Here is a 16,191-nt window from a genome sequence, read left to right as displayed (position 1 = left end):
AGTAACTTGATCTTCTAAGTTATTGTGTGCTACTGTAAGTAAATATGATTTCTTTTAGAGTTTGCCATATTGTTAACTGTTTGTTTCTAAAATAATATAAAATATTTAACTTTCTATTCTAAATATTGAGAGCAGATATATCTAAAAATACTTACAGTTCTTTGATTTTATTTTAACTTATTATTTTTTGGTTTTGTTTTACTTTGGTTAGAAGAGCAGTTAAGACCACATGAGGGGTTTACATTCCCAGCCTGGATGTTGGTGGTACAAAGATATAAAGTATCAGTAATGATTCATGTATGCAGAATTTGCAATAATATTCACTGCTCTTTGTTAGGAACCTGATCTTGCCATTGTGCACTTTACATGTATTACACTCAATCCTTGTAACAATTTGCAATGGTAAGAGGAAAGTTACCAGAGGTTAAGTAACTTGCCTAAACATGTAGTGAATTGGTGAAGGTGTAAGGGATTTAAACTCAGCACTGACTTTGAAGTGCATAAGGTGTGATGAAACAATATGGTGAATGTTTAAATTAAAAAAAAATTTATTGTAGTAAAAAACAAATTGAAATTAATCACCTTCAAAACACTCCCCCTCACTTCGAACACACTTATCCCATCGCTCTTGCCGCTTTCTGAAGCAGTTCCGGAAGTCCTCTTTTGTGAGTGTCTTTAGTTGCGCTGTCGTGGCTGCCTCTACGTCCAGAATTGTTTTGACTTTGGGGAAGAGACAGAAGTCACACGGTGCCAGATCCAGTGAATATGGTAAGATGAAGACACACTGTAATGTTTTTATATGACAGAAATTGCCATATATGTACCAGAAGTGATGTGTGACACGTTGCGTTGTCATGATGGAGGACGATTTATGGTGCACTTTAAAACATACCTTCTCTCAACCACTGACTGCACCGAACAAGTTGAAATTCGTCACACAATTACTAAAGTTCAAAGCACCGCTTCCTGTACTATTGAAGATCCCTGCTTTTCCATTGGATGGCTCTTGGCAGCAGCATTCACCGTATTTTGTGATCACAACAGAAAGGGTCTGTGTCACACATCGCTTGTGGTGTGGCAATTTCTGTCAAGTAAAAACACTACAGTGTGTCCTCATCCACCTTGTTCACCGGATCTGGCACCATGTGACTTCTGGCTTTTCCCCAAAGTCAAAATGATTCAGGACATCAAGGCAGCCACAACAGTGCAATTAAAGACACTCACGAAAGAGGACTTCCAGAACTGCTTCAGAAAGCGGCAAGAATGATGGGGTAAGTGTGTTGGAAGCAAGGGGGAATATTTTGAGGGGGAGCAATGGTAATATGTCTTTTACTGTAATAAATTTTGTTTTATTTAAATATTCACGGTATTATTTGATCATAGCTCATAAAAAGCCTGACTTTCACACTGTGCCCTGCAGGTCTTATGCTTGTTACATAATAAAATGAGAAAGTATTTACTGTTTAAGTGTAAGATTGGACTCGTTTTACTAATCTGGGATAAAAATTTTGCTTTTGGGTTGTATTGTTTTAGCAATGCATAGAAAATATAAATACTTTTAAATTTTTTCCCCTCACGTCTAGATATTCAAGAATTTTATGAAGTGACCTTACTGGATAATCCAAAATGTATAGATCGTTCAAAGCAGTCTGAACCAATACAGCCTGTGAATACTTGGGAAATTTCCAGCCTTCCAAGCACTACTGTGACTTCAGAAACACTGCCAAGCAGCCTTAGCCCTAGTGTAGAGGTAAGATAAAAAGTTTTCTTGAGCTGTTTTTCAGTGATCAATTACTAAGTTACTAAGGTTTTTTTTCATTTTATTAAAACGCATATTTTGTGGAAATATTTTTCAATGGAATAAAGAGGATGGGATTAAAAATAATTTTGGAAAGAAAAGCTCAGAATCTCTGGTGCCCTGTCCTAAAATGTGAATGGTTTGAGGTCTGAAATGCTTGCTTCCGACGATTAGAAACTACTTTTGCATGATAGGACCTCAGTAAGGCATCATCTGTGTGATAATTAGACAGAAATTGTACTTTGAAAAGATGGTTTTGCTCTGGGATTCTTTCTTAGAAATTAAATATAGTTTTGTAGTCCTGGGCAGTTTAGTTGCTGCATTTATCCTAAGGATTCTGTTTATTGGCCTGAAGGATTGCATTATTTAAACTCACTAGAGACTGAGCAATACATCTAAATAAAGTTCAGAGTTAGTTTCTGTATTTTTCTGTAATTAAAACTTTATGTCTTTGAGTTTACGTAACCATTTTAGTAATGTCCTTTGTTGTTAAATGTTGCTGCTGGTAGAGTTAGATATGACCTAACAGATATGAAGCATTTTGTGATGAGGATTCGATCTGAGAAACATTAGTCATTTGAAAGTGGTTGTCTGACTAAATTTGACTCTAGTCCCTTCTAGTTAGTACTAGAGAAGTACCTGGAAAATTGAATCAGCTTCTGTTTGGTGAGTAATAAATCAGGGAAAAATAGTGGTGGGAAGCAACAGACAGCCCTTTGGTAATGATACAGGAGACAGATTGTCAGTTTTCTTTTGTATTAAGTAACAATTACAGAATTTTAGAGCAGGAAAAACCAAAGAACATCTGATTGCACTCCTTCATTTTAAAGATGAGGAAACTGAGATCCAGAAGAAAATGAATGACTTAACCCAGCTTATTTGGCTAGTTTGGACAAGTTTATCTTTGGATTTCAGACCTAAGACCCAATTCACAGTTCTCTTTACTAATCCTGGTATGTACTTACGTTTCTCATTGATTAGAGATTCTAGTGTAGTATTGTCTATGTATCCTTGTTTTTCTATTTTATTATTTTCTCATCACTTTCTCTTTGGTAATTTTAATTTCCTTTCCCTTAGTTGATATGCCATTATGCTTATGATACAGTCCATTCAAATAGCTTTTAAAAATGTTAATTAGTAACACAGTTTCTGTTTCATATTATTGTGGTCCAAAATTAAAAAATTTGCTTATGTAAGAAACGTGTTAAATTTTAAGAGAATTGACTTTCTTATTTAATTGCTTACTCATTTTTTCTATTGTCTGATCTATGATGTTGACCTATGATTATAAAGCCCAGAGTTCTTACAGTTGATTTGCCTTATTTTTAGATAATGGCTGGCTTACTGTAACTAGTAAAAATACGTTTTCATTAAAGTTAAATGAGTGGACAGTTCTGCAAGTGGTTAGTGGGCATTTGGTCCTGTCTAAAATGTCCAAGAGACATTTGGTCCACATGTAACTTTGTTTCTCCTATTTGTTCTGATGTGGTAAAATGAAAATTAATGCCATTTATTTTTAAAGTGATGTGATTGTGGCCTATTTTCATATATCTTTTTTTTGTTTTGTTTTTGGTATGTCTGTCCTTTGAAAATATGCCTAGTTAGATGTTTGGAATAATGTGTGCTTAATATTAATGATTATTTCTGGGTGATGGGGATTTTTTTTCTTATTTATCCTTTTACTTTTTAAAAATGATAAGTGTGTGTCATTTTTATAAAAACAAACCTAAAATAAGAGTGAATTACTTTTGGATTATAAGGAAGAGTAATTGAAAGAAATCAAGATGCAAGTAGGAAAAACTGCCTGATTTAATGAGAAAGTCCAACAGAAGTAGATGTACTATCCTTTCTTGGTCCTGTCAGCTGCTATAATAATACCATAGACTGGTGGCTCATAAACAGCACAGATTTATTTCACACAGTTCTAGAGGCTGGGAAATCCAAGATCAAGTCACCAGTGGATTCAGTGTCTAGTGACAGCCCACTTCCTGGTTCATAGATGACCAGCCATCTTCTTACTGTGTCCTCACCTTGAGGAAGAGATGAGGGAGCATTATGGGGTCTCTATTGTAAGGGCACTAATCTCATTCATAAAGGCTCCACTCTCATGACCTAATTAGTTTCCAAAGGCTGCACCTCCTATTACCGTCTCATTGGGGGTTAGAATTTCAACATACGAATTTTGGGGGACACATACCTTCAGTCTATGGCAATCCTATTCCTGGCAATACAGTACATTCCAAGTGGATTAAAGATTCAAATGTAAAAAAAGTGAACTTTTAGAAATAAACTTTTTAATGATTTTTGGATAGGGAGAACTTTTCTAAGCATGACAACAAAGAAAGCCCAGAAAAATTAAAAGGAAAAGTTAAGAATGTTGACTTTGTAGAATTTCTTTGTGGACTTCACAAAATTTGATTGTTTGAACTTTGATTGTAGAACTTCTTTCTGTATCTTGAAAGATACAATAAACAAATGAGAAATAAAGTGGGGGAAAAATTTGTTACGTTTACGAAATAAGACTAGTTTCTAATCATCTCCACTCTAGAGTCCTCTTACAGATCAGTAAGAAAAAAGCCAACTTTCAATAGGAAAGTGACCAAAGGATATGAACAGGCTATTTAGAGAAAAAGGAATACAAATGGGCCAATAAGCCTATTAAGAGATGCTTAACCTCGCTTTAAAAATGCAAATTAAATTGATAGTGAGAACATTTTTAACTGATTTGATTGTCACATTAAATGTGAGGAGCTGTTACACTGTTGGTAGGAGAGTACTGTGGTGCAAACATTTGAAAGACATCTTGACTATATATATTCATATCCTTTGATCTAGCCTATGTTACAAATGTACTCATACAAGTTTGATATACGGGGTACCAAAAATATGTACACAAGTGGACACTTGGGTCAGCGTTGCTCAAGTAGTGGTTCACCGTAATCAGAAGTGTCTGGACGCTGATGGTAACCACTCTGAGCACCTCAATTGCAGAAGTCAAACGTGATTTGTATTTATCTTTTGTTATCGGTCAATATTGAGTATTACAATTTTAATAGTTTTTTTTCCTTTCTTAAAATGTGTATACATGTTTTGGCACCCTTTGTATATTAAAACATATATACATATACATATTCATTGCAATATTGTTTGTGATATTAACAAAAACCAACAGGGAACAAATCTAAATGATTATCAATAAGAAACTAGATAACCATATGGTATAGCCAATTAATGTAATATAAAATAGCATGCATAAAAATATAGTCTATATATCCACTATGTGTTATTAAATGATTGGAAGCAGGTTGCATATCAGAAAGTATAGTATGACTAAAAGGAACAAAAAAGTGAGAGGTTAAGTATGTCTGGAAGAATACACATGTACTCCGCTTTCAGTACTGTACTCTTGTTATCAGTTGTCCCTGCTATCTGCAGGCCCCCTGGTTTAGCCCTTCTGTGTCATCTTTGGGGGAGGGAAATTATCTGAGTGACTGGTGTAGGGGGGATATTTCCTTTTCCTTTTTATTTGACCTTGTGATTTAATACTTGAAAATAATCCAGTTACGTTAAGTAGAGTTTTAGGAGATAGCGTTAAAAGCATGTATTTAGTCTAACAGATTTAATCTGAAGTACTCTAAACATTGACTTAAAACATTTGCTGAAGTACTATGTAATATACATGAAGGTACACAATTCATAAATGTACAGCTTGATGAATTACTGCGTTGTGAATACACCAGGTCAAGAGAAAGAAAGAGGAATGATGCTAAGATTTCTGGAATTAGATAGTGATGATGGTTGTACAACTCTGTTGTACAGAGTTGGTTGTACAACTCTTTAGTGTACTCTGTCAATACACTAAAAAAAAACACTGACTTTTACACTTTAAAATTTGGTGAATTTTGTGGTGTGTCCATTGTATCTTGATTAAGAAAAAGAAATATACCAGTACGCCAAAAGTCTCTCTTACACCTTTCCTATTCACCACCTACTCCCTCTTTCTCAAAAGAACCATGCTTATTTCTAAAACCATAGATGAGTTTTGCTTCTTTTAAAACCATACATTAACAGATTCATACAGTATGTACTATCTTGTGTCTAGTCTATTTTTTTCTTCCATTTGTGAATTTCACCTGTGAGTAGAAGTTTTTCATTCTTACTGCTGTATAATATTCCAGTGTATGATATACCACAGTATATATTTATCCATTCTATTGATGGGTATTTGGGTTGTTTCCAGTTTGGGTTAGTGCTGCTTTGAATATTCTTTTACAGTCAGTTCTGCTGTAGCACAACATATACAGCCTCAAAAATCACCACACTGTGCAGCGTTGTACAATAAAAACCATAGTGTTTATGGAAAAAATGGAGTTAGGGCCTCAAAACTTGGTGAGTGACATTTATAAAAAAAGATAAGACCTAGTAAAAATGGCAGCACAGTTTCACACATGTTAAATGGTTAAGAAATACAGAAATACTATAATAAATATGGCATTTTACCTTGAAAAAAAATCTTGTTTGCTGTGGGAGTGTGTGTTAGGGTTACAGCTTGTGAATTATTGTGAAGTGCTGGTAGAGGGAGTTACCTATAATCAGAAGGAAAGTTTTAACACCAGGTGTGGAAGAGTGTGACACACAACACTCAATGAAGTAAAGTCTGAAGTGTGTGCGTTTTGTGTATTCCTATGTAGCGTTTTATCTGGGTGCAATTTTCTGCCTTTGCCTAGTGTTTCTCATGGACAAGTTGAGCATAAGCAAACATGAAAATTGCATTATGTTCATATTGTTCCCTAATATATCAGTTGCATTTGAACAAATTTGCATTTTCAAAACAACACTGTAGTAAACTGAGTGTGTATGTTTTCTGGTGCACCTGTGTATGCATTTCTGTTGTATATATACCTGGTCATGAAAATGATGTGCATATACTTCGTTTTAGAATATAATGACAACAGTCTTGCAAAGTGCTATGCCTGTTTTTGTAGTTACCACCAATGTGTGTAAGTTTCAGTTTCTTCACATATTTGCCAATACTTGTTATTGTCAGTATTTTTATTAATAATTTTAACCTTTGCAGTAGGTGTGTAGTGGTACTTCATTTTGTTTTATTTGCATTTTCCCTACAATTAAGAAGATTAACAATAAACAAGCATCTTTTCATATACACATACTTATTCATTTTTCTATATTTTGTGAAGCATCTGTTTAAATTTCTTGTCCATTTTTAAAATCTGTTTTTTATCTTATTGATTTATAGGTCTCTATCTGGATATATGTATTGCATGTATTTTCTCCCATTTTGAGGCATGCTTTTCTTAATATCTTTTAATGATCCAAATTTCTTAAATTTAATAATAGTCCACTGTTTGGTTGATGTGTTTTGTGTCTACTGAAGTGTTTTCCAACTCCAGGGTCTTAAAGATATTCTACTATATTATTTGTCAGAAACTTTTGTGTTTTGCATTTACATCTATAATCTATACTGCACTTTACAAAATTTCACATGAATCAGCATTTCAGTCTATTTCCATTCTTGCCACTGTAGTCTAAACCACCCTCAGGTTTCGCCTAGGTCATTGTAATAGTCCGTTTAGTTGGCCTATCTGTGTTCCTACTTGCCCCTTTTGAATTTCTGACCACTTTGCCTCCAAGATTATCTTTATAGGGCCGGCCCGGTGGCTTAGGTGGTTGGAGCGCCGTGCTCCTCTCACTGGGTTCGATTCCTACATAGGCCAGCGAGCTGTTCCCTCTACAGCTAAAATTGTGAACACCAGCTCTCCCTGGAGCTGGGCTGCAGTGAGCAGTGGGAGTTCGGCGTGAGCTGCCACCGGCTGCCAGGAGTGGCCAGTGTGAATGGCTGGCAACGCTGTGAGTGGCGACCGACTGCCTTGGGGGGGGGAAAAGGAGGAGGAGGGAGGGGGAGGGAGGAGAGTGAGCTCCTGATACTAGCCTGGGCCAGGGAGCTGTGTCCTACACAACTAGACTGAGAAACAACGACTTGAAGAGTGGGGGAGGGAAGGGGAAAAAAGAAAAAAAAAGATTATGTTTCTAAAAGGCAAATCATGCCATTACCTTTTATTGGCTTTCCGTTCCTCAGTATGAAGTAGGAAATTCCAAAAAGACTAAAAATGCCTAAATTGACCACTGCCTATTTTTCCGCTCATCTTTTAGAACTTTCCTTCTTTGACCACTGGTTCCTCCTAGCTTAGGGTCCCCATATAATATTCTCTCTATGTAGAAGGTTCTCTCTTGTTTTACCATCTCCTTATTTTTTAGCATTTTATTTTAGATGTCAGTTCATTCATTCATTCATTCAACAAATATTGAGCACCTGTTATGTATCACACATTGAACAAGGTGCTTAAACAAAGCAAAGGTCTCTGTCCTCATGGAGCTTATGTTCTAGTGGGAAAGCAGATAATAATAAAAAAATTACCTAGCATGTTAGAAGGTGATAAGTGATGAGAAGAAAAAAATAGAACAGATTAAGGGAATCAGGAATGCCAGGTAGGAGGGTGTGTACTTTGCAATTTTAAATAGGGTATTCAACAATAGGTCGCAGAAAAGGTGATACTTCTACAAAGAGTTGGAAGTTGATGCAGCTGTTTAGGGGAATAACTAGTTTCAAGACTTTAAAGCATGAGTAAGGCTGGAATAGATGAGAAATAGCAAAATGGCCAGTATGGTTAGAGCAGAGTGAATAAGGGAAAGAGCAATGGGAGATGAGAACAGAGGGTAAGGCAGGGGTAGATCCTGGAAAGCTTTTGCAGGGTTTTGGAGCAGAGAAATGACATTATTTAACCTAAGCTGTATAAAAGGATCACTCAGGCTGTTTTGCTGAAAATACACAGTAGTAAAGGTAGAAGCAGGAGACCTGTGAGCAGTCTATTTCAGTGGTCCAGTTAAGGATGGATATAGGCTTGAACGACAGTGGTGATAATGGAGGTGCAAATGGCTAAATTATGGATATTTAGAATGTAGAGCACAAGGATTTGAAACAGATTGAAAACAGGTTGTGAGAGTAAGACAGACTCAGAGATCACTAAGACCACTTCCTGATAGAAGTCTTCCTTTACCTCTCAGATTGTCAGAGCCTCTATTTACAGCACTTTCTACCTGATAGTTATCATTACTGTTGTAGTTACATGCTCAAATGTACATTTTATGTCTATTTTGGTATCTACTCTAAGTCCCACAGGTTAGGGACTGTCTTATTTACTGAAATATATGTAGTACTTGCACATAATAATTGTTTAGTAAATATTTTTCAAATGAAGTGAGAACTGTGGTTCTTTCCATGTTGTAATTAGGCAGTAGGCTAAAGGTGATTATATTTTTTCTAATTTTTTTTTCATAAAAAATTTCCAAGTAGAGTAAAATTGAAAGAATAGTGTAGCAAGTCCTTGTATAACATCTTTTTGTTTAATGTTGTTTTGTGATAATGTAATATTGATGGGATGCCTTAGGAACTGAACTCTTGTTTATAAATCAATTTGCCTATGGTAAAATTGGTTTTGTTATATGTTATATATTATGTTATATATATTACATATTATATAGTATATATTGATGATATTAAGTGAGGCTTACTGTACAACAAACATCCATATAGAGTGAATAATTATTTATATTTTGTCATATTTGCTTTTTCTGTATATGTGTATTCTGGGGAAACTATTTGAAAATCAGTTGCAGGCATGCACTTAGAACTATAAAAACTTCAGCACACATCTCCTAAGAGTAAAGAATAGCCCAACATTCTTCCATGTAATCTTAGTACTATTTTATACCTGAGAAAATAAAGAATAATTATTTTTCCTTCCAATCCATATTTACAGTTGTTCCCAATCTATTTTTTAGGACTTTTTAAAAAATTGGAATTCAGTTAGGATTCATGTATTTCATTTGATTGTTAGGTCTCTGATTATATCTGGGTTTCCCTGATAGCAGAATGTGAGGCAGAGGCAGAATGTGCTATTACTTTATTCAGGAAGTTCATTCCTAGAAAGCACAAAGCAAGGGAAAAGGTGAATAAGCTGGGAAGGAAAAACTAATACAAGATTCTTCCTGTCACAAAGTGTGACTGATCGGTGGGCTCTGGGTATTTTATCTCAGAGTATATCCAAGGAAAGAATTTATCTACTGGCTTCTAGTGGGCAGCAGTTCGCCTGTATTTTAGGGTGGTGTGTGTGTGGGTGCAGGGGATATGGTTTCTGGTTTTGTGGTTAACAGGAAAGCCCTAACAGGAAAGTCCCAAGTGAGAAGGTGAGAGGATGAGACGTGGACCAGAGGCCAGAGGTGTTGCTAAAGCTGCTTAGGGTGAAAGACAGATGTGAAGATTTAGGGGCAAACATTGGAACGAGTAGGGAGGGCACACTAAGTCTGGTACAGTGTCTTTACTCTTATAATCTAGTGGAATAGCCCCCTCACCTTCTTCCCCCTTTAAATGAATGACATTAACTTTCTGAAGAGACCATGCCAGTTGTCTTATAGAACACCACACATTCTGTATTTGTTTAGTTTGTTTCCTCATGTTGTTTAAGTCATTCCGTTAATTCCTGTATTTTTGGTACCAAGAGGTTAGATGTAAAGGTTGATTAGACTAGTTTTTGGTGAGCAAACTTCATAGTGACATATTGTACCTCATTTTGCATCACTTCAGGCAGCACACAGTGTCAGGTTGTTGTACTTGTGGTGGTTAAGTTTTATTACTTAAAGGTAGGTACATGTTTCTGTTTGTAGTTAAGTATCTTTGGGCTAGTACTTACACCTTGTATCGAGTGAATTTTTACCTGATTTACCCATGATTCTTGCCTGAATCACTTATTTCATTAGATGTTCTAAAATCTTGATTCCCCCTCGTTTTATCATTCCATTTCTATTTATTAGTTGATATCTTTTGTAAAAAGTACTTTTCCCCATCAACTGAGGACAAAATTTTGTTTCTCCTAAGAAGACAGGATAAAACCATTTTCTTTTAAAGACTGGTTTTTAGAGTAGAATTTGTTTAATAATCCCCTTCAAAGGTAGCTTAATTCCCCCCTTTTTCTTGCTCTTTTTAAAAAAAAATCTATCACTGTGGACTGAGAGATTTTTTATTTATTTAATAAGCACTTTGTACATTTCTTATGGGAACTTTACTGTTATTTATGCTCTTTTTCAATCTCTTAAAAATGTATTATTTTGAAAAAATTACATCTACAGAAAAATTAAAAGAATAGTGAAATAAAAATGCCATTTTGTCACATTTCCTTGCTCTCTGTACACACACACACACACACACACACACACACTTACTTTATTTTTGCTGATCTATTTTAGAGTAAATTGTAGACGTTATGATCTTTTACCCTTAAATACTTCAGCATGTAATCTGCGAACAAGGGATTTTCTTTTAAAAATTTAAAAATTTTCTTTATATAAACATTAATAAAAACATCTAGTAAATAATCATCAGATTGATTATTATAATTTTGATAATTATAGATTTAAAATTGATACAGAGCTATTATCTGTACAGTCCTAATCAGTACATGTTCAGATTTAGTACATTCCTCATCTTTGGCACCATCTATTCTATTAGTATAATTCTATATCCCTGAAGCAGAACTTCACTTCAGTTCTTACTATTGACTTTGGAAGATAAAATTTTACAGTACAAATGAATTGTTACAATTTTGAATCCCCACCTTCAATATTACTGACAGCCCAATGCATTGGTGGTGAGTTCTTTTTCCTGTTTTCTTTATCAGTGCCCTCATGGTTCTTATCTTTCTGATGCTTTATTTCTCTAGCAGAATGTCTCTATCTTTCAAAGACAATACATCATAGAGACGTTAGTCTGATCTCCCTCTCCCAGCTCAAAATTTAGTGTTGTCTCATTTAATTCCAGTGCTTTAGCACTGTGTTATTTAAAAACATGTACAAAATAAGGCACAACCCCTATGCAAAGCCCCAGTAATTTAAAAATTTCACCAAGACCAGAACTGATAGGTGTAATAAGTGAATTGTGCATGAGATGTCTGCAAGTAAATTTTGATCACCATTGTGCTATTATTTTACATTCACTATTATATAACTTTTTATATTTTTATGTTTATATCTTATGACAATCTTATCCCAGTGTTTAAATGATAGTTGCTAGTTTTAGAACTGAAGGACATATCCCTACTTCAATAACTTCGAAATGGAAGTGAACTATAATGAAATGCTATGAGGGAAGTGAGACAACTGCCACATTATGCCAAGCTGTTAATCTAGGAGAAAACTTGGCAAAATTTTATACAGTTACTAAGAAAATAAAAGTCTGTGTTACAGTGTAAGTATTCCACAGTGGTTGTAGATGTATGTGCTGCAAGAGGGCATCCCTGATTAGTCTTGAATTATGAGTTTTGATTATGTGATGTTTTCAGTAACTCATTTAAATAATTTTGTTCTCTATCTGTATCTGCATCTGTTAACTACCTTCAGTATTAGAGCAATGATATCTCCTCATGTGCTCTTTAAAAGAAACAACCCTTTTTTTTGTATGGCCAAAGTGATAACATGCTTATTGCAAAAATTCGTAACTTTATAAAAATATATTTTCAGTTATGTGGAAGTCACCTTCTCAAATAATTAATACTATAATAATAGCTTCTATTATACTCTTGATTGTTTTCTCTTTTGGAATCCCATTTTCTCCTCATGTGATATCTATAACCTCTTTCTCTCTCTTGGGCCTTTGTTTCCTTCTTTCCTTTATGCTATAAATAATGTTCAAAGATTTCATTAACAGAAAAAACAGATACAGAAAAAAAGTACTCAGTAGGATCCTATAGCTTTCCTTCTTAGTAAAGCTTTTTGAAAAAGTAGTTTACCTTTTTTTTCTTTCTTTGCTTCTCATTCCAAATATACTATAACTTGTCTCCTTTCTTCAGTAACTGCTGTCTCTTAGTTATTTACCTTAAAGAAACAATCTCTAATTACAAAGATAACTCAGGCATGTCTTTAAAAAAACATATTATCAGAGAAATGCATGTTGTTGAAAGTTCATCTTTTTCTAATATTCTTTCCCTGAGATAATTTCTTTTAACTATTTGGTATATATTTCTTAAGCTAATCCTATATGTTAATGAATATATATATATATATATATATATATATATATATATATATATATATGTATATGTATATGTGTAATGAGAGATATATATGTAATGTTCTGTAATTTGCTTTCCATATCTGCACATTTATATCTACTGCACTACCTTGTATAAGGTAGGGCAAATTGCTTAATTTCTCTTCCTTAATTTCACCATCTGTAAAGTGGAGATGATTAACAGAACTCACCTCATATGGTGCTTATAAGTATGAAATGGGATAATTTATGTAAAACTTAGATCTGAGTATGACACATATTAAGTGCTCAATAAATGGTAGATTTAAAAAATAATCTTTATGTTAAAATGTTGCATATTCATTATTAGTAATTTATCGATGTAGCAAAGGATAAAGAATATAAGTTCCACTTGAATGTCACGTTAGGTCTTTACATTCCCTGATTTTTTTTTTCATGGCATTTGCTATAATTCACTCTCTACTTTTGAAAATGTTTTCTGTTCTTGGTGATTGCCCCGTTGGATGGTCTTTCTATGTGTTATTTTTTTTAAAGGTTTTATTCATATAGAAACTATAGAACATATTATGACTATCCAGGTTACCTAGTTTAAGAAAATAAGCGTCATAAATATAGTTGAAGACCATTAGTTTCCACACTGATTACATTCTCTGCCTCATCCCCTGAATTAACCACTGTCCTGAATTTGGTGCTTATCATTTCCATGTGCTTTGCTTTTTTATAGTTTTCTTTATGTGTCTTGTGCTTGGGATTTGTTGAATTTCTTGTGTCTGTGGGAAATTTGTTGAAATTCCAAGTTTTCATCAAATTTGGAAATTTGTTCTTCATTGCTTCTAAAATATTTTTTCTGTTCACTCTTTTCTTAGGGACTCTAATTACACGATACTGGGTTGATTGAATTTGTGCCATAGTTCATAGATACGATTCATTTTTTTTCAGTCTTTGTTCACTATATATATGTTGGACATTTTCTTTCTCTTTTTTTAATTAAAGTTTATTGGGATGACAATTGTTAGTAAAGTTACATCGATTTCAGGTGTACAATTCTGTAATACATTATCTGTATATCATATTGTGTGTTCACCACCCAGAGTCAGTTCTCCTTCCATCACCATATATTTGATCCCCTTTACCCTCATCTACCACCTCCTCCTTCCTTACCCTCTGGTAACCACTAAACTACTGTCTGTGTCTATGATTTTTGTTTCTTCATTCATTTGTCTTGTTCTTTTGTTTTCAGTTTTATATACCACATGTCAGTGAAATCATATGGTTCTCGACTTTTTCTGTCTGATTTATTTTGCTCAGTATAATCTCAAGATCCATCAATGTTGTCGCAAATGGTACTATCTCATCTTTTCTTATGGCAGAATAGTATTCCATTGTGTGTATATATATGTATATATATATATATGTATATATATATATATATATATCACAACTTCTTTATCCAGTCATCTATTGAAGGATACTTTGGTTGTTTCCATGTCTTGGGCACTAAATAAAGCTTCAACGAACATTGGAGCACATACGTCTTTATGGATAAATGTTTTCAGATTTTTTTGGGTATATACCCAGGAGAGGGATTGCTGGGTCATATGATAATTGTATTCTTAATGTTTTGAGGAATCTCCACAGTGCCTTCCATAACGGCTGCACTAATCTGCATTCCCACCAACAGTGTATGAGGATTCCTTTTTCTCCACAACCTCTCTAACACTTGATATTATTTGTCTTGTTGATGATAACCATTCTAACTGGTGTGAGGTGATATCTCATTGTGGTTTTTATTTGCATTTCTCTGATAATCATTGATATTGAACATTTTTTCATATGTCTCTTGGCCATTTGTATGTCTTCTTTGGAGAAATGTCTGTTCAGGTCTTCTGCCCATTTTTTAATTGGATTGTTTGTTTTTTTGTTGTTGAGTTGTGTGAATTCCTTATATATTTTGGATATTAGTCCCTTAAGGGAGGCGTTGTTTGCAGAAATGTTCAATTCAGTTGGTTGCCTCTTTCATTTTCTATTGTTATATTTTCAAGTTTATTGATCTTTTCTTCTGAAGTGTGTAATCTGTTGTTAATCTCAGTCAGTTTTTCTTTTCAGACATTTTAATTTTTATTTCTAGAAGTTTTGTTTTGGTCCTTTTTTATTTTCCATGTCTCATTAACATGGTCATTTTTTCCCTCTATCTTCATGAACATATGGGATAGATTTATACAATTTTTTAAAATGTCCTTGTATACTAATTTTATCATCTGTCATTTGTGGATCTGGTTTTATTGATTGTTTTTCTCCTCTCTGGGTTGTATCTTCCTGCTTCTTTATTATATACCTGGTAATGTTTTATTGGATTTGGCAGACATTATGAATTTTACTTTTGGGGGGCCTAGATATTTTTGTTTTCCTTTAACTATTCTTGAGCTTTGTTTTGTAATGCAGTTGTTATAAATTACTTGGAAAGAGCTTGATCCTCTTGAAGCTTGCTTTTAAGTTTTTGGTGGGACCAAAAACTTTTAGTATAGGGTTAATTTTGTCCCAGTACTGTGGCAATACTATTCTCAGTACTCTACCCAGGGCCCTGTCTATTATAATTTGTTTTAGTTATTCTTGACCCTGTATGAGCTCTGGGGATTGTTCTACCTGCTTCTTTCCAGGGTTCTTTCCCAGCCTCAGCTTTCCTTATTGCATAACCAGTCAGAAGACTTGAGGGGAAACTCTGCTGATCTGTGGAGCTCCTTCTGTATAGCTCTCTCCTCTCTGGTACTCTTACCTGTGAATTTTAGACACATTGGCTTTCCTGAATTCTCAACTCTGTCCTCCTTACCTTACTTAGATTGCTGGACTATGTTTAGTTTCTCCCTCCCTCTCCTGCAGCCTGGAAACTATTTCCAGGCAGTTACATGGTGCCTGGGACTCACCTCATTTGTTTTTCTTCTCACAGGATCACTGTTTTGTGCTGCTTTTGTTCAATATCTAAAAGTCATTGTTTCTTATTTGTCCATTTTTTTAGTTTTAAGGCAGGAGAGTCTATTTGTTATGTTATTATGTTACGGTTGGAAACAATTGCTTATATGTAGAAAGCCATTGGTATTCTAAAATATTGTTAATTATCTTACGTGCCTGAATATTAAGAGAGGTGTTGACATCCCAAAAGGCTTATATTTGAGAGCTTCTAAAGTTGCTTATATTACAGGGTGATTTCTAAACTATATTGCAGGGTGAATAACTGAGAACACATTTCCTTGGAATGTCCTTAGTTCTAATTTGGATT

At 34.3% G+C, this 16,191-nt stretch overlaps 1 protein-coding gene across 13 annotated transcripts in view; it reads left to right on the top strand.

Annotated features, from left to right (window-relative positions):
- Positions 1 to 16,191, top strand: part of DLG1 (discs large MAGUK scaffold protein 1) — a 247,770-nt gene that overhangs the window by 17,790 nt on the left and 213,789 nt on the right. For all 13 annotated transcript variants that reach the window (XM_081073459.1, XM_081073475.1, XM_081073476.1 and 10 more), the window contains one exon: positions 1,584 to 1,750. In XM_081073459.1, coding sequence (XP_080929585.1) covers positions 1,584 to 1,750 — 167 coding nt within the window. The remainder of the gene's footprint in view (positions 1 to 1,583; positions 1,751 to 16,191) is intronic.

Source organism: Rhinolophus hipposideros, assembly GCF_964194185.1.
Source record: "Rhinolophus hipposideros genome assembly, chromosome: 2".
NCBI classification, from domain to species: domain Eukaryota; kingdom Metazoa; phylum Chordata; class Mammalia; order Chiroptera; family Rhinolophidae; genus Rhinolophus; species Rhinolophus hipposideros.
Note: the sequence above shows the minus strand (reverse complement) of the source record. Positions and strands in the feature narration are given on the sequence as shown.